The sequence below is a fragment of the Serinus canaria genome, chromosome Z (genome assembly GCF_022539315.1).
Source record: "Serinus canaria isolate serCan28SL12 chromosome Z, serCan2020, whole genome shotgun sequence".
Classification (NCBI taxonomy): Eukaryota; Metazoa; Chordata; class Aves; order Passeriformes; family Fringillidae; genus Serinus; species Serinus canaria.
In genome coordinates, this window is record NC_066343.1 from 38,505,237 (window position 1) to 38,523,550 (window position 18,314).

The 18,314-nt window shown below is 43.8% G+C and overlaps 1 protein-coding gene across 1 annotated transcript in view; it reads left to right on the forward strand.

The window, feature by feature from the left end:
• The first annotated feature begins 14,807 nt into the window (after positions 1 to 14,807).
• The window catches only part of TUT7 (terminal uridylyl transferase 7), a 35,025-nt gene continuing 31,518 nt past the window's right edge, over positions 14,808 to 18,314 (forward strand). Inside the window, 2 exon segments of the mRNA XM_030236660.2 lie at positions 14,808 to 14,923; positions 16,807 to 17,333. Of these exon segments, the coding sequence (XP_030092520.2) occupies positions 16,838 to 17,333 (496 nt within the window). The 5' untranslated portion in view covers positions 14,808 to 14,923; positions 16,807 to 16,837.

Consider the following 18,314-nt stretch of genomic DNA (forward strand, 5'->3'; position numbering starts at 1 on the left):
CACCATCATCCCTACCATCAAGTCTAACACTACTACAAAACCACACTCGTCTGTCCACAAAGAGTAATCTTGCTTTCACCCACAGGGAAGTAAAATTCAATTTTGCCTGTGCCACACAGAAGCCTTAAATTACTCAAAGTTTATTTGTAATGTTTGCTCACTGTTACTTGCCACAAAGGAACAACTAAAGGAAGAACCGATTTTTTCCAGACTAAAGGCAAATGTACTAGTACATATATCAAACACCCATCAGTGTATGTGGAACAACTTGCATGTCCAATTTTGGCAACCAAATTCCTACACATTTTCTTGGGAACTATAAACAGCAATATACATCAATATGTTCAGACAAAACCTCACTGTTTCATTCCAAATAATCCTCTAATCCACATATCTAGTGACCCAACATTAGAAAGACAATCTTAAAGCTTTTGGCTTAAGACTGTCCACTTTCCTAGCTTCCCCATTTCAGAAATATTTACATTATCCTACATTCCTCATATAACCAAGGGGCTTTTTAAACTTGCCTAAATACAAATAACTTGATACATGTGAAAAGATAATACAATATATTTCTAACACTGGACAGTCTATAACACTGGACAATGCATATTTTGAAAGGAATAAAAATAAAAAAGCAAAATTAGTCATTTATGCATTATTGTTGTCCTGCTTCCTTTTAGAGGAAAGGCAGACCTTTCCCACATAAAGATAATGTGCCTCCACTGCTTGGAAAACCACACCATAACAATGCTAACAATTCCTTAAATGCCAGAATTATGTAGTTAAGGCTGACTGGAACTAAACCTGCATTTCCTTATGTCCACTGCCCTCTTAAGAATATATATGCTTGGCAGGGGAAACTAGTTCAAAAATGTTACCTTATTCAGTAGTTCTCTTTATTCCTTGACCTAGTGCTTGTCAAGAGAGTGGATCTCATAAGTGAAGTGAAGGTTGGCAGACACCTTGGTTGGCCACAAACACCACAAAGTGATTGAGTTTAAAATCTCTGTTGACAGGACAAAGAGTGCCAGAAACCCTCAACTCTGGACATGAGGAGAGCAGACTTCAGGCTGCTCAGGCAATTAGTAATCAGGTCCCAGAGGAAAATGTTTTTGAAGTGTTGCCATCCATCAGTACTGGTCCCTTCTTAAACATCACCTCTTTTAAGAGCCATTCCCAACTATCACCAGTCAAGCTGGAGAGGGAGAAAACCAGCTTGGCTAAGCAAGAATGTTCTCTTGGGAATAAAGCAAAAAAGGAAGTATGCCCAATGGAAGAAAGGTCAGGAAGAACAGAGAGATGTTGCTTGCCACTGCAGGGAGAAAATTCATGCGGCCAAAAATCAGCTGGAGTTGAACCTGCCAAAACTGTGCGGAACAGTAAAAAGAGTTTCTTTCAAAAATATTAGTGGCAATAGGCAGTAAAAAATAGCATCAGCCCATTACAGGATGAGGATGGTCACCTCACAAACAGGGACATGCACAATTCAAGAGTATGTAATGCATTCTTTGCCTCCTATCTTCAACACAGATGTACTGTTCTGGGTTAGGTTTCTCAGGGAATTTCTTCCTATTTGTTGTCAGAGAAATGGTGAATGAATAGTGTTTAAGAAACAAAACAAGTAGCCTTGACAAACTGCAGAAATGGTTCTAGGGAGGGAGGGAATGGGGGTTTGGCAGTTCTCTGCTGGGGGTAGGCAGTATTTGCCCAGCTTGGAGGGGAGATGGTTGTGGTTCTGGGTGCTCGACTGCTCCTGCTCAGGGGCTTTGTGCTGCTGGGGAATTCTCCTTGCTGCCTGTCCATGAGCCCACTGTTTGCAGGAGCTGCGAGTTGACTGGGGCCTGCCATTGCCAGGAGACGCTCACCATCTGCGTGAGTGTTTCAGTGGAAGACTGGGCCCTACCCTTCCTCTCTCTGTCCAGAGACAGAGTGCCGGCTGCTGGCTGACTGGAATGCCAGTGGCTGCCTTTGCTACAATACCCACACTGTACACATGGGAATTTCTGTTATTGCTTTGTTGTTGTTGTTGCTTGCTCTGTCTTCTTACATACATATATATTTTATAACAAAGAACTGCTATTCCTTTTCCCATATTTTTACCTGGAAGCTCCATAATTTTGAAATTATAATAATAACTTGGAGGGAGGGGATCATCTTTCCATTCAAGAAAGTTCCTGCCTTCCTTGGCAGATACCTGTCTTTCAAACCAAGACACAGACCAAGAGAGGTCGCAGTGCCCTGAGATGGAGGACCATAACTGCAAGAATGATTATCTCCTAGTCAACCCTGAAATTCTGCAGGGTGTCCTACTCCAGTTGTATCCCTACAAATCTATGGGCAAGGAAACGACAGGCCTGTCAGTCTCACTCCAGTGCCTGACAAAGTTATGGAGAAGTTTGTTCTGGGAGTACTGAAGAACACCTGAAAGACAATGCAGTTATCAGTCACAGCCAGCACAGCTTCATGAGAAGGAAATCCTTCTTATAACCTGGTTTCCTTTCATGACTAGGTAACCCACCCAGATGGCCAAGGAAAGCCAGTAAAGTTTTTGATCCTGTCTCACAGGATCCTTCTGGACCTAATGTGCAGTCCACAGCTGGATAAACACATCATGGGGTGGGTGAGCAGCTGGCTCATGGGCCAGGCACAAAGGTTACAGTGAGTGGGGTGACATCAGACTGGGAACCTGTCACTGGAGGGGTTCCACAGGGCCCCATCCTCAGTCCTCTGCTCTTCAACAGCTTCATAAATGACCTGGACACAGGACTGGAAGCAATACTGAGCAAGTTTGCAAATGATACAAAACTGGGAGGAGCTGTTGACTCCCTCCAGGGCAGGGAGAGGCCCTGCAGAGAGACCTCCACAAATCAGAGGTCTGGGCAATCACCAGCCAAATGAAGTTCAGCAGGGGAAAGTGCTGGATTCTGCATCTGGGATGGGGCAACCCTGGATGTATGGACAGACTGGGGAATGAGATGCTGTAAGCAGTGCCATGGAAAGGGACCTGGGGATCCTGGCACGTTGAACATGGGTCAGCAGTGCCCTGGCAGCCAGGAGGGCCAACCCTGCCCTGGGGTGCACCAGGCACAGCATCACCAGCTGGGCAAGGGAGGGGATTGTCCTGCTCTGCTCTGAGCTGGGGCAGCCTCACCTCCAGGGCTGGGGGCAGTTCTGGGCACCACAATATAAGAAAGATAGTAAACTGTTAGAGAGTGTCCAAAAGAGGTCAACAAACATGGTGAAAGGCCTTGAGAGGAAGCCAAGACCACTTGATCTGTTCAGCCTGGAGAAGAGGAGACTGAGGATAGACTCTTTGCAGTTACAATTTCCTCAGGAAGGAAAGAGGAAGGGCAGGCACTGATCTCTCCTCTGTGTTGATCAGTGAGGGGACCCAAGAGAGTGGCCCAAAACTGTGCCTGGGGAGGTTTAGGTTGGATATTAGAAAAAAGGTTCTTTACCCAGAGGGTGGCTGGGCACTGGAACAGGCTCCCCAGGGAAGTGGTCACAGCACCAGCCTGACAGAGTTCAAGAAGAGTTCAGAAAATGTTATCAGGCACATGGTGTGATTCTTGGGGATGGTGCCATGCAGGGCCAGGAACTGGACTTGCTGATTCTTGTGGGACCCTTCCAATTCAGCTTATTCTTTAATTCAGTGGACTTGTGACCTCCAAAACAGGCTTTCTTCAATTTTCTTAGCTATGTCCTCTTGCCCAATCTGAAATCTTTTTGGGGAAGAGTTGGGGGATTTTGCATATTTACATTAGATTTTCAGGCATCCAACAGCCTCAGCATAAAGCAGTGCTTGTTCACACAGGACACTACTGAAAACCCTCCACATCCCACAAGGGCACAAGGAGGGCATCCATCCTCCAAGAGGTCTGCAGCAAAAATCCCATCTTTCCCTGTTTATCCAGAGTGGCCAGAGACAGAGGCTATACCTGTAGGGGCACAGGGAGTGTGCTGTCCCACAGAGGCTGAGTGCAACAGGACAAAGCCCAGGTCCTTCTGTGATCCCATGGGCACCACTTCCAACACAGCTCTGTTCATATACACCTGCACTGTGCAGCTACATGACATATGAAAGTTACTGTCCAGAACTGGGTAATTTTCTGGGTCTTGTCCTACTGTGTAACTGTCATTGTCAGTGTTTTGAAAGTGACTTTGGAGGTAAAACATGGGAAACTTTCCTCCAGAAAGAATATTACAAAATCATATTCTCTCTCATCTGCCTGTAGCTTTTCACATTTAACAACTCATATTACAAAAGCACAACTTTTAGTTTACCTTAAAAGTTAAGCAAACATTTTCAGTTTAAATACAAAAAGATAACACATGGGTCTAAAGATAACACATAGACAGCCTGATTTTAGGCTGAATCCCAGAATCCCATCACTGAATCCCAGAAGTACTGAATTGAAGGAAGATCAATATTTCTGATTACACAGAGTGCACAACTTTGAATTTTACTGCCCAGTTGTTACAGGCAAGCTACTTGAGAAAATCTTGGTGTAAAAGGGACTTTGACCCATGCCGTTTGCTGAATCATGGCTGTTTACTATTTTTAAAGTCATTAGAAACATACCTCTTCTAAAGAACTGAGTATCTGACTCCTCACGTTTACATATTCAGATATATACACATACATGTAAGTACATGTACGTAGGCTGTATTTACTGAAAGCATTTAATTCTTTTTACAAAGTAATGCTTCCTATACACAGTAAATTAGAGAAGACAATACTATCTATACGACAAGAAATTTGCACAATGAGCAGTTTGTCATGTTCTGTACTTATAATTTATTATAATATTCAAAATAATCCATTAACCTGGGAACTAAGAAACATATGGGGGTTGTAAAACTACTACTTAATAAAAGACTTACAATGTTTTTAACTAACTGAGGAACTGGGATTTAGGTTGATGGAAAGGATTATTGCCTAATATTTTCCGTAACCTCAGCAATCTTGTCAAAATCCCCTGGTTGCTCTGAGAGTAGGAGACATCTGTTTTACAGGGTGAGCACATATCCGGGAATGTCTGCCATCAGAGAGCATCACAAACAGCCTTCATTATCCCTTCACATCTTGAGCCTGGTTTACACTTCACAATGGCATGGAAAAATCACATAGTCTGCTTATGCCAGCAGAAGCTTTGTTGTAGACACAGTCTTACAGATTACCAAGTCCCCTTGCCAGTATCCTTTAACTTATATGGTGAAAAATTGCAGGCTGTACCAGCACACGAACCATTTTGCCTTTCCACGCACTACAGGTTTGACATGTAACTTCCATCAGGAGGAAATGTGTAGCTGTCTGTGTAGCTGTGTCTCCTGTTCTAGCTTGAAGGTTGTGATCAGTGGTGCAGTCCAGTTGGAGGTTATTTACTGGCGGCAGGCCCTATGGTTTCATATGGGAGCCACTACTGTTTGATATTGTCACGAATGACTGGGACACTGGTATACAGTGTGCCCTCACCAAGTCTGCAGACAGTATAAAACTGTGAGGAGAGGCTAATATGCCAGAAGGTCTTGGACAGCCTGGAGAAACTGGGTCACAGGAACCTCATGAAGTTCAACAAACAAAGTGCAAAATCTTTACCTTGGGGAGAAACAACATCAGGGGCAGGTACATGCCAGGTTCAGAACTGGCTGAAAACCAGCTCTGCAGAAAAGGGGCTGGTGGTCTTATGCACACCAAATTGACTACGAACCAACAATTTGAAGAAAAACATGTCAGCAGCTTCTGGAAAGGACATTGCATGCAGGCTGAGGGATGTGATCCTTTCCCTCTGCTGAGGCTTGGTGAGATATATCAAGGTTTGGCCCAGTTCTGGGCTCCTCAAAAAAAAAAAAAAAGCATGAGCAGATTGAAGCCAGTCCTACAGAGGGACATAAAGATGATGAAGGGACTGCATCATCTTTCATACAGGAAGAGGGTGAGAGAGCTGGCCTCCTCATCTGTGGAAGACTGAAGGGTATTTCATCCGTGTACATAAGTACACAATGTGAGAGTGCAGAGATGACACAGCCAGGCTCTACTCAGTGATGCCCACTAACAGGACAAGGACACGAGCAAATATCAAAATACTAATTTCCATCTGAAAGCATTTTTTACTGTGAAGACAGTTTAAGTCTGACAAGACAGATTGCCCAGAGAGGCCACAGCATCTCAATCCTTTGAGATATTCAAAATCCAACTGGATATGTTCCTCTGTAACTTGCTCCAGGTTACTCTGCTTGACAGAGGTTTATAGACTAGGAAATCTCAAGATGTCCCTTCCAAACTCATTTCTGCAATTCTGCAACAGTAGTATTGACAAACGTTTGGAACTACACTGAAGTTTACAGATCCATGTTCCTGGACAGACATGTCTTCTAACTCTTCCTACATGAACAGAAGGTATTACCCTTTCAATTTATGAGATTTTTCATCAGGGCTTTTATTTCTCAAATTCTTAATTTTATAACAGATATAGGCATGTGTTCTGTCTGAGGGAAGTAACTCACTTCTGAGGAAAAGATCAGATATCTAGATCTAGTCTTCTAGAGCTTTTAAAGATCATGACAGTTAGCTAAATATGTTTCACCTGCCTCTCATACAGTCTCCATAATTCAGAGTAAAGAAATTATTCAGGTGAAACACCATTAGAATAAGAAAGTCTTTCACAAATGGAATATATTCTCTTAGATTCTACTGACATGGAGCTCTTGAATGTGGCACATGCTAGCTGTAATCTAGTGGTCCAGAGGAATGGCAGAAATCTCAGTCTAGAAGGACAGGCAAAGCAGAGATTGCACAGAAATTGTGGCAAAAGACTCTACTTACTGGACCAGTCTGAAACCTGTGCTTCCATTTCCCCCTGATCATGCATCGTCCTTATCCAGACCAGCTACGTTTTTTATCATGTTTTATTATTGCACTTTTATTTCACTGCAAAAGCATGTCTTTACGTATTCATGAGTGGTTTTAGCTGTAATTTTTCAGCAATGTTTTTGAATCTGCTGCCATCTAGTGAGCAGATATCAATCTGAAATGTGTGGGCTTCGCAGACAGAGGTGGTTTTAACTTCTAGGACATGCAGGATTTTGTTCTGCTCTCCCTCCATATTAAGGTGTAGCTTGACCAACCTGATCTTCTATGAAGAGGTGATGCACTTAGGATGAGGGAAGAGCTGCGGCTATCTATGGACTTTACTAAAGAATTTAACACCATTTCCCAAAGCATTCTGGCTGATGTCTTAGGTGCGCTGTCCGCTGCATTAAAAACTGTCTGGGCTCACAGGGTGTTTGTAAATAGAGTCATATCCAGCTGGCATCCTGTCACTGTTGGGCTCCTCAAGGCTCAGCATTTATTTAACGTCTTAGACAATTATTTGGATGAGGAGATTAGGTGCACCCTCAGTCAGTTCCCAGATGACACCAAGGTGGGTGCGGCAGCTGACCTGCTGAAAGGCTGGAAGTATCTGGAAAGGCTGGATCATGGGCTGAGGTAAACTGTATAAGGTTCAATAATGCAAAGTACCAGGTCCTGCCCTTGGGTCACAACAACTGTATTTACTGCTAGAGGCTTGGGGCAGAAAGGCTTGAAAGCCGCCTGGTGGAAAAGAATCTGGGGCTCCTGGTCAACAGCTGGCTAAACATGAGCCAGCCCATGCCCAGGTGGCCAAGAAGGCCAATGGCACCATGACTTGCATCAGGAATAGGGTGGCCAGCAAGACCAAGGCAGTGATTGTCCCTCTGTACTGACACTGGTGATGCTGCACCTTGGGTACTGTGTTCACTTTTAGGCCCCTCACTGCAAGAAAGATATTGAGGTGCTGCAACTTGTCCAGAGAAGGGCAAAGGAGCTGATGAAGGGTCCATAGCACAAGTCCTATGAGGACCTGAGCAGCTGAGGGAGCTGGGGTTCTTTAGCTTGCAGAAAAGGAGGGTCAGAGTAGACCTTATGACTCTCTACATCTGGCTGAGAAGACGGTGTAGCAGATAAAAGTTGGTCTTGTTTCCCAGGTAACAATGGGATAGGATAAGAGGAAATGGATTCAAGTCACACCAGGAGAGGTTTAGATTGGATAGCAGGAAAAATTGCTTCACTGAAAGGGTGGTCAACATTGGAATGGGCTGCCCAGGGAAGTGGTGGAGTGACCATCCCCAGAAGTATCTAAAATACATGTAGATGTGACATGATTTAGTGGTGAGCACATTGGTACTAGATTAACAATTAGATTTGATGATCTGAAAGGTATTTTCCAAATACAAGGATTCTATGGATTCTGAGATTCTTTTCTTGTGCAAGGGAGAAGGTGTGGTGGTGTACTCACACCACCACACAAAGCACGCAACCCTGTAGTTCTTCCTGCATGATAAAGAGGGAGGACATGTGGAAGTGAGATACTAAACCTACTTGGAGACTAGGGGTACTGGAAGGAAAAGCAACAGCCAAAAAGCATTCGCCCAGAACAATTACTGTACCTGTGTCTGTTGAGCCAAGTAGAAGGGTTGATTGTACTTTTGAGCCTAATTAAGGGACTTCCATTATGCAGTTCCAAAAATCAAGCAATAACCCCAGCCAGGAATAGAGGGGCCTTGCCTTCAGTCAGACTGAGAACAACTGTTTTTACTGGACTGTATGTGTTCAATGGCCTGTAACATCAGCCCCACAGGAGTCTAAAGCTCTAGTGGATGCTGGTGCACAGTATACACCAAAACCACCAGTTACAAAGAGGCAAAATCCATTTCTGCTTCTGGAGTGATGCATGAGAACTGTCCATGTTGGAGGCTGAGGTAACCCTATCTTACAAGAAGCAACTGTGATGAGCCCAGAGATCCATGTGTCCTTGTCATAGAATAACTCAGGAGAGAATATTTCAAGGACCCCAAAAGGTACCAGCAAGCTTTTGGTAGAGCTGCCTTGAGTACAGAGAGGATTAAACAGCTGTCTAGTTTGCCTGGTCATTCAGATGATCCTTCCATTGTGGGGTTGCTGTAGGTTAGAGAACAGCAGGTGTTAGGACAATGCATCTGCTAAAGTACAGAACCAATAGAGATTCTGTGGTTCCCATGCATAACCCAATCCAGTGACTGGAGAGTCAAGGAATCATCAATAAGACTCATTCACCTTTTAATAAGTACCTCTAGGTCAGAGCAAAAATGTAACAGGAAGTAGAGGCTAACAGTGGACTACCATGTCTTGAATGATGCCACCCTGCCACTGTGTGGTGCCCTATCAGACAGACTAGAATTCCAGTGGGAACTGGGGCCAAAGGCAGCCAAATGGTTTGCAAACACTGATATCACTAATCCATTTTTCTTGATCCTTTTGACAGCAGAGTGCAGGCCACAGGTTTTTTTTCCACACGGAGGGCTATCTAATACATTTGGAATCGACTGCTCCAAGGGTAGAAACACAGGCCTACCAGTTGATACAGACAGATCCAGCCTGGACTCAAACAAAGTGAGGCTCCTGAAGACTTGCAATATATTAGTGACATTATTGTGTGAGGCAACACAGACAAGGAAAAGTATGAGAAGGGGAGAACATTAATGCCAATTCTCTTGAAAGCAGGTGGTTTTGGGTTTTTTTTGCTATGAAACAAAGTACAGTCAAACTACTTGCACAGAAAATCCAGTTTGCAGGAATAAAATGGCAAGATAGGCATTGTCATGTCTCAATGGATGTGATCAATAACATAACAGCTACGTTTTCACCAACTAACAAAAAAGAAACACAAGCTCTTGGGTGTTGGAGGTTTCTGGAGAATGTATATTCTGGGTTACAATCTGATTACAAACCCTCTCTATCACATGACCCATAAGAAAAACAACTTTGAACGGTGTCCTGAGCAGCAGTAAGCCTTTGAACAAATCCAGTAGGAGACAGTTCATGCATTAGCACTTGGGCCAGTCTGAAGAGAACAAGATGCTAAAAAGGGGCTTTACATCTCAGCCATGACTAATGGCCGTACGTGGAGGCTCTGGCAGAAAGCTCTCAGAGAGACTCACAGTTGACCCCTAGGGTTTTGAAGCCAGGGATATAGAGGATGTGAAAGCCATTGCACTCCAGCTGAAAAAGAAATACCAGCAGTCTGTAAAGCAATTTGAGCCTCCAGTTACTAATGAAGTACAGTACCTTCTGGTGCAATTTTGACAGCCCATGCTCTTCTGAATGTTCAAAAGAAGCTCTACACATCATGCAACTGATGTGATGACTAAGTGGGTCACACTGATAATCCAATGAGTTCGCATGGAAAGCCTTAGCCAGCCAGGAATCCTGGAAGTGTCCATGGAGTGCACAGAGGGACAAAATTTTGCAGTGTCACTAGAGGAGGTGACTCATGCTTAAGAGACCCCACTGTATAAGAAGTTGCCAGAAAATGAACCAATATGCCTTGTTTACAGACAGATCCTGTCATGTTATGGGAAAGTATTAAAGGTGGAAAGCTGCTGTGCTTTATATTAAATTCCAGAAACTGCTGATGGACAAGGTAAACTGAGTCAGTCTGCAGAAGAGAAATCTGGCTTTAGACACTGCTGAAAGAAAAATGATCAGTACTTAATCTCTGCACTGACCCATGGATTGTGGCAAATGCTCCATGGGTAGCTATAGCAATGAAAGCAGAGCAGGTGGCAGAGCAGAATTAAACCCATCTGGGCTGTTGAATTGCAGCGAGTTATTGTTGCTCATGTGGTGAACCTGGTTGTAAAAGTATATCACACAAGGATTTACATAGCAAAGAGTCTGCCGCTGAAGAACATAAAAAAAATGAGCAGGTGGACCAAGCTGCTAAAATGGAAGTAACTCAGATGTATCTGGACTGGGAATATAAGGGTGAACTATCACAAAGATGTACAAAGAGCAGGAACATACAAATGGGCCCATGATCAAGGAATGGATTTGATCAATGACGCTATTGCAAAGGCTATCCAATGAAGGCAAAGAGTGTGCCATAATTAAACAGGGCAAGAGCTAAAACCTTTTTGATATTGAAGATGATGGCTGAAATATCAATACAGGGAAGACTATCAGACTACCATGAACTTACTATGGAAAGCACCATCTGCTTACAGTGACGAAAGTGACTATTGAATTGTTAGAAAAATACCCTACAATCCATGCCACTGCCGGGATTATTGTTTCAGGCCTTAAAGAGCAACTTTGGTGGTAACTGAAATAATTCAATCAGACAACAGGACTCATTCCAGAAGCAAACTTGTAGCCTAGTCAAGGGGCACGACATCAACCAGGTGATCACATTCCCATTTATGCACCAGCCTCCAGGAAAGCTGAATGGCTGTTAAAAACTACACTGAGAGTAATAGGTGTTGGGACATTGGGCTGCTTTGAAAGGAAACCAGTGGGAGAAATCAAGACCACGTAATTACCTTAAGAGAGATTTCAGGTCAGAGTTACAATTTAATAGAAAGATTACAGTAATGCAATAATACACATTAAAACTGGCTTAGACCCAAGAGCAGGAATTCATTGTCTTTACAGCCTAGTCCAAAGGGACCAGGGCTGGAGAATGTAATGGATGTATTTTAAATTGTTGTAAAACATGATTTGAGCTGGGTGTTACAGAAAGCCCTACAGCAGAAACTACTCAAAGGATGATGAAGGAATGAATATAATGAAGGATGAACATTATAAGAAGTAGTTGACAGGAAAAAATGCGTGCTAATGTCTTTACAAACAATTTGATGGCTGAGGATATGGTTGTTAATGTCTTTGAAATGGGTCTCAATGTCTCTACCATTCTCTGTCAAGAAGTGGATTTGTTACCTAACCCAGATTGACTCTTGAATTTTAGGGTAACAGACAAATGGGTCCAGATCAAGTGTACTGCAGAACCCAGAAAACTTGAAATTCTGAATTTTGGAGGAAAATCACAGGTTCAAGGGGGGGAATATGTGGTAAGTAGTTCAGGAAACCTGTTCCTCAGCAAATGGGGATAAGAAGAGGGCAACATGCAGCTGGGAATTTAGGATAAAAGGAGGCTTCTTCCTCTAAAACCTCTAGAGCGAAATCTGATGGGGGTATGCCTCAGTGGACCCTTGCCCTTTATAAAATAAAGTTGCAGGACTCCTCTCTCTCCTTTGTGGACACTGGCTTTCTGTAGTGTGATTTTCCACACACAGTGTGAGTGCAGCAGTGACCTGACCAGAGCTGCCTTTGGTGCCAAATGACTCCATGCCACACACTACTTCTCCCATCCTGAGTGACCACCATAACAGATGGAGCACAAAGTCAAACAACAAATAAACACAGCAAGCATTTTGCAGATAATTATGGACAAACATTTTATGTATTTCACAAACATTTTATGCGGAAGCAGGTATTCGATAAGATGGGATCTTAACATGACATAAATTATATGGAATAACTAGTGGAGAATGTTCTAGTTTGGGCTGGGGTAGAGCTAGATTTCCTCATGGTATGGGGACAATGTTTTGGATGTATGCTGGAAAAAGTTTTGGTAGCACAGAGATATTTTAGTTACTGCTGAATAACACTTAGCATCAAGGCCTTTTCTGCTCCTCATACCATGCCACCAGCAAGTAGTCTGGAGAAGGAAGGACAAGGAAATGGACACCATATTTGGCCAAGTTCTTTCTGGGTGTAAATGGCCATATCCACTGTCTTCCAAAAAATCTCACCATAAAATATCTAGACAAGTTTTTTGATTTATCTGCAAGTGACACAATCAATCACTGATGAAGACAAAGAGCAACATTGTCAGTGCTTCTGGTAGCTTAGTAGCTTTTCAAGATGGAGAGCATTCCAACAGTAAAATGCTGAGGTGACAAAGCAGATATGGGGTGAGGCTCCAAGAGCTGTCTGAGTTACAGTCAAAAGAGGAGTCTACCTCTGCTTCCTACCAGCTCTGTGCCTGGGCAATCCCATCCACATTAGCACAAGTATGGCAAAAGTATAATCCCAAACTGGCCCACTTTGCCTCACAAAGTCATATAAAAATGCAATCCTTTATTCCCTGGTGAACAAGCTTTCATAAAGGAAAACAGTATCTTCTCTACAACAGCAAAATAAAACAAAACCTATTTAAAGGATATATTAAATACTTGCTTTCTCAAACTGTAGAACAAAGTGTCTGCAGCAGATTCAAGATCAGTACTCAAAAAAATCCAGAGACTACATTTCTTAAAAAAAAAAAAAAAAAATTGTGATGCCCAATTCTGTGTTTGTTCTTTAAGCTCAGTCTTATACTTTATATGCGTATGGCTGATCTTACTTGATCTAGTGAGTTGTACTCTTTTACTATTGCTCAATTTCTCTCTCTTATTTTATAACTGATGAATTTCAAAAGAGCGGCTAGTTATCTTGCTCATTTCAGTATATTTGTATTCCGCATGCTAAGTTTACTTTTTCTCACAAAACCTGACTAATTGCATCTTCATGCTACCTATTTAGTAAAAAATCTCAGTGGATCAAAATTTAGGTTGGCCAAGCAAGCAGCATGTGTGTTTAGGACATATCACACTTTTAGCACATTTCCTCTTATTTTTGTTTGACCATAGAAAATGCTAGTATTTGAGTATACAATAATCCATCAAATTGAAATTTAAATGCTAATCACTGACTTTTATAAAAACCATAGGAATTTTAGTTTCATAAAAATGACAGAAATTTTAGACAGTCTTGCATGGCTGCATTAGGGAGAAGTTTTCATCAGACCACTATGACATGAAACATGCTGAGCCTGCAGCCACTCAACAATTTTATGAAAGGAGGCAAGACAGGGTTCAGAAATGTTTTTATGTTTGGTATCCCAGCCATACCTGCTTACAGCAATTGTTTTGGTAAGATATGCTATCCTTCCATGTCAGGCCTGTTCCAAAAAGCATCTTATCAGGAAAGGGTAATAGAAGGGAAGTCAAAAGTATATTTTGACTGTTAATGCAAAGCACTAGGTTGCAAGTTCTTCTCTTGGAAAGGTACCATAAATTATTCTGGAAAGTCTCTGCTGCTTACCTATCTTCAAAACCTATATGCTTGTACACATTTTGCTAAGGAAATTTGAACTGGAATGGGAAGGTGAATTCTCATGAGGACCACCTCATGAGGCTTATTAAGAGTCCCTCTTTTCCATAAATATGAAAGCAAAAGCATAGTAGAAAGAGACCCTTCTCAACAAGCCAGTAAATTAGGTAGTTGTTTTCTGGGCGATAACTGCAATGTATTCACCTCTTCAACCACCAAGAAGATCAATGGTTTCCCAGCCTGTATCAGTAATAGTGTGGCCAGCAGGACCAGGGCAGTGATTGTCCCCCTGTACTCTGCACTGGTGAGGCCACCCCTCAAATCTTGCGTTCATATCTGAGCTCCTCACTGCAAGGGCAGAGGCACAGGACCCTGTCCAGAGAAGGGTAATGGAGCTGGTCAGGCCGGAGGCAGCATGGTCTGGAGCACATCTCCTGTGAGGAGCGGCTGAGGGAGCTGTGGGTGTTTAGTCTGGAGCAGGCTCAGGGGAGACCTCTTTGGAGTGTACAACTGCCTGAAAGGAGGGTGTAACCAGATGGGGGTCGGCGTCTTTCCACAGGCACCAGGTGACAGGACAAGAGGGCAGAGCCTCAAGCTGAGGTAGGGGAGGCTCAGCTTATACATCAGCAGTAATTTCTTCACAGAAAGGGTAATTAGACGTGGCAACGGCCTGGGAGGTGGTGGAGTCACCACGACAAGAGGTTCGAAGAAGGACCGGACGCAACACGTCCAGGGACGCTTTCCAAGTCCACCGGACGGACCCCCCCTCCGCGCCCGGCCCTGCCCTGCCCCGCCCCGCCGGGCGCGGAGGGCGGGCCCTCGATGCCGGAAGAACCGCGCGGTTCGGGCGCGCCGAGGGAGCAGCGCCGCTTCCGTCGCGCCACAATGGCGAGCTTCGGGCGGCGGGCGGGCCGGCGGTAGCGGGCGGTGAGTGCCCTTCTCTTAGAGGCCGGCGGCAGGGCGAGGCCTTTCCCAGCAGCGGGCGGTGTCCACCGGCGGCCTGTGCCCCTCGTCCGCCCCTCGTCCGCCCCTTTGCCTCTCTCTCTCCCTCCCTACATCTCTCGGTCCCCCGTGCCTGGCCCTGCCGCGTCCCCTCTGCTCGCGGGCTGTGTGGCGGCAGGTTTGGGTTATGCTGCGCCACAGTCCCTCCACCGGAGTCGAGGGTCGACAGGAGGGGGCTGGGGACCTTCGTTGGCCTGTGGGAGGCCGAGGAGGAGCGAGCCGGGAGCTGCAGCGCGGCGGCAAGGGAGCCTTGGCCCACCTTGTGTGTTGCCTGCGCCGGTGTCTTAACACCTGCGCCTGGGTCCCGCTGGCAGCTCTGGGCGGCGCTGCCTGACGCTGCAGGCCCCGCAGGCAGCCGTGTCCTGCCCATCTGCGGCGCCGCTGGGCCCCAGGGCAGCCCCCTGCCCTCACCCAGCTCGCATCTCCAGTCGTGGTCGGGAGCCGGAGGCGAACGTAAACTTTGACTTTTCTTTTTCCTTCCCGTGCAGGGAGGTGTCGCCATCCAGCCTGGCGGCAGGGTGTGGACGTTGCTTGTGGGGATGACTAAAACAGGCTGGGTTTAGGTCACTCTGAAATTCGGGTTTGACAGCGTTTCTTGCCTGAAATGGGAAGCAAGCGCACTTCGTGCATTTGAAACTTTTCTTTCCGCTCTTAGCTGGAGTAGCTGCATTTCCAGAAATGTACATAACTGGGTAAAATACTGTTCTTTAGCGCAGGAATCCTATTTGGTTTTTTGCTTGTGTGTGACCAAAAAACTCTTCATTTTAAGAGGAACATAAACACTAAAACCTCAGGCTTGTAAAATGCAGACACTGAGATTCTTAAGAGTGCGTTTGTGGCCTGCAGAACTTAAAAAGAAATAAAAAAGTGAAAAGTCACCCTGCTCCCATATTAATGGCAACAGGCAGGCATTTTGTGATGTTTAGGTGCTTGAAAATGCTCTTTGCATCTTTTTACAGTTTTATCTGTGTCCTTAAGCAAAAATTTTTACATGTATTTTGAAAGAGAAAATCTTTTTTGCTTGGTTGTATGTGTCTATATTTAAATCATAAAATATTCAGTGTTGAGGACACCACTGGCACTTAACAGGTTTTACACAGTCTCTTCATGTAGTTACTCTTTCACAGTCCACATGGCTTGTTGACAACATTGGAATTAGAGCTCTGTGGAACTGTTTTACATTATGAAAGTGGAGGTAACCAAAGAAAAGGGAATGGATGTGCAAGCAATTCAGTGGTCTAGATGTTTTAGACAATGCTAAAATAATATGAAATAGGAGTGCTTAATACTGAGTGGTGATCTGGCTGAAATGTGCAGGGAGCACATTGTTTCTAAGTGACTATATCATATAGCCTGATAGCTAGATTGCAGCTTAGCTTCTTCATCTTTCTGTCCTCTGATGATCAGGGTTTTCATTCTTAACAAGGTGAACAATGTCTACTGTGGGCAAAGAGGAATATTCTGATGTGTAGAATGGCCTTGGGGTCATCCTTGCCTCCTTTTTTGCCTCCTTCAGCCATTCTTCCAAAGCTTTCCTACTGAGCTGAGACTGATGTAGACTCTTAAAATTTTCTATCTGTCCTAAAGACCTTAGGGCCTGGAAAAGCCATAGGCCATCTCTGCATTTTATAAACCACCCATAGGTATTAAGACATACTAAGAGAAGAGACCTAGCTGAGTTTCGGACTGCCTTCTCTTGCCTTGGTTTAAGCTAGGGCTTTGATTGTTGAGATTTCCATAGCAGTTAATACCCAGTGTTCATTCCTTGATTGATTTTAAAATACCACTTTTAACTTTTTGATTTCTAGGTAGGAATCGCTAAATTGAGGAGCAATAACCATGGGAGATGCTGCAAAACCTTGCTTTGCCAAACAAAATAAGGATCAGGAAATTTTGCATCCAGAAGAATTAAAAGAAAGTCCCTTGCAGATAGACTACCAAGTCATGGATGAATATGGAAGTGGCTGTAGCAATAAAAGAGATACCAGCCTGCAAAAGAAAAAGGGAACTCCAGGTCATTACGGAAGCAGTCCCAGGCGAGGACCACGAAGTGTTTTGAGTAGCCCAAATTCACTTAAAAACACAGCTTACAGTCAAGGGTCAAAGTTAAATGATATTCAGAGAGACCAAATGAAGAAGTGGGTATCTGATGATCACCATGGTACTTCTGACACCTGGAGAGAGTACCGTTCTGCTGCCTGGATTCCTGGGCACGGCAGGACAAGAAAGGATTCTTTTCACGAGCTGGAAGGTGCTGGAAACAGAAATGTAAGACGACAACTTCAGGAAGATTTAATGAGCAAGGATGTGCCAGACATGCAGAAGGGAAGTTCTGGTAATCACATGTTTCTTTGTTTTTGCATAGCTATCCAGTAAAGTAGCTTACTACATGTGTTACTCAAAAGTAAAATTTCAAGATTCTCTATTAAAGCAAAAAAAGTGGTTTTGTTCTCTCATGTATTGCAAACTGTTGACTGCTCTGTACTTGTAGCACTTCAGACAAATGGTTACAGGAAATAATACAGAGCTTGCTTTATAGATTGTGTTGTCTTTGTAGTTTAGCCTGTGAGCGGTAGGAGTAAGCAGATTGCAGCATCTGTGTAGTCCTGTTTGTTGTTTTTGCTGTACAATTTGATGGAATCTGTCAAGGATGGTAAGAGATCTTTCAATTGAGCTGATAACGGTAAGATTTTTGGAGTTACCAATGAGGTCTTTAACAATGAAGGTTGAAAGCAATGCCGTGTCAGTATTGTGAGAACTCAGTACAGCAATAACACAAGTCTAGTTCTTCATACATGTTTTACTTCCCTGTGGGCAGTTGGTACTGATAATCAGAGTACAAGCCCAAAGCATTGAAATGTCGGGAACAACAGCCAAAGGGAGGGTGAAGTGATCGATAAAATAGTATTTTCATTAAATGCAAGTAGAAAAAGGAAGCTTAAAAGAATATAGAGAATATAACTTGTGTGTGATGCTGCTAACACGGAATGCCAGTTGAAAAGAAACATGTCTTATTTTATTTAAGAGTGGGAGCCAAAGACAGTAGTGATCTGCTGAGAAGAGGAGCTGTTGTTGGTTGATACTAGAAGTCCAGCAATTAAATGTTCTTTCCCGTGATACTAGCTGTCACTAAACAGAAAAACTGCAAACAGGTGCCCGGTGTCTCTCTTTGTTAGAAGTAAGCTGCCAACAGCTCAAACTCACATGAGGAGAGAGCTGAGTGTTTTCACAAGTTTTTTCTTCAGTTATAGTTTTCTTTAGTTTCTTCTTTTTATGGATGTGATGAACTTTTTTCTGTGAAACTTCAGGAACTCAC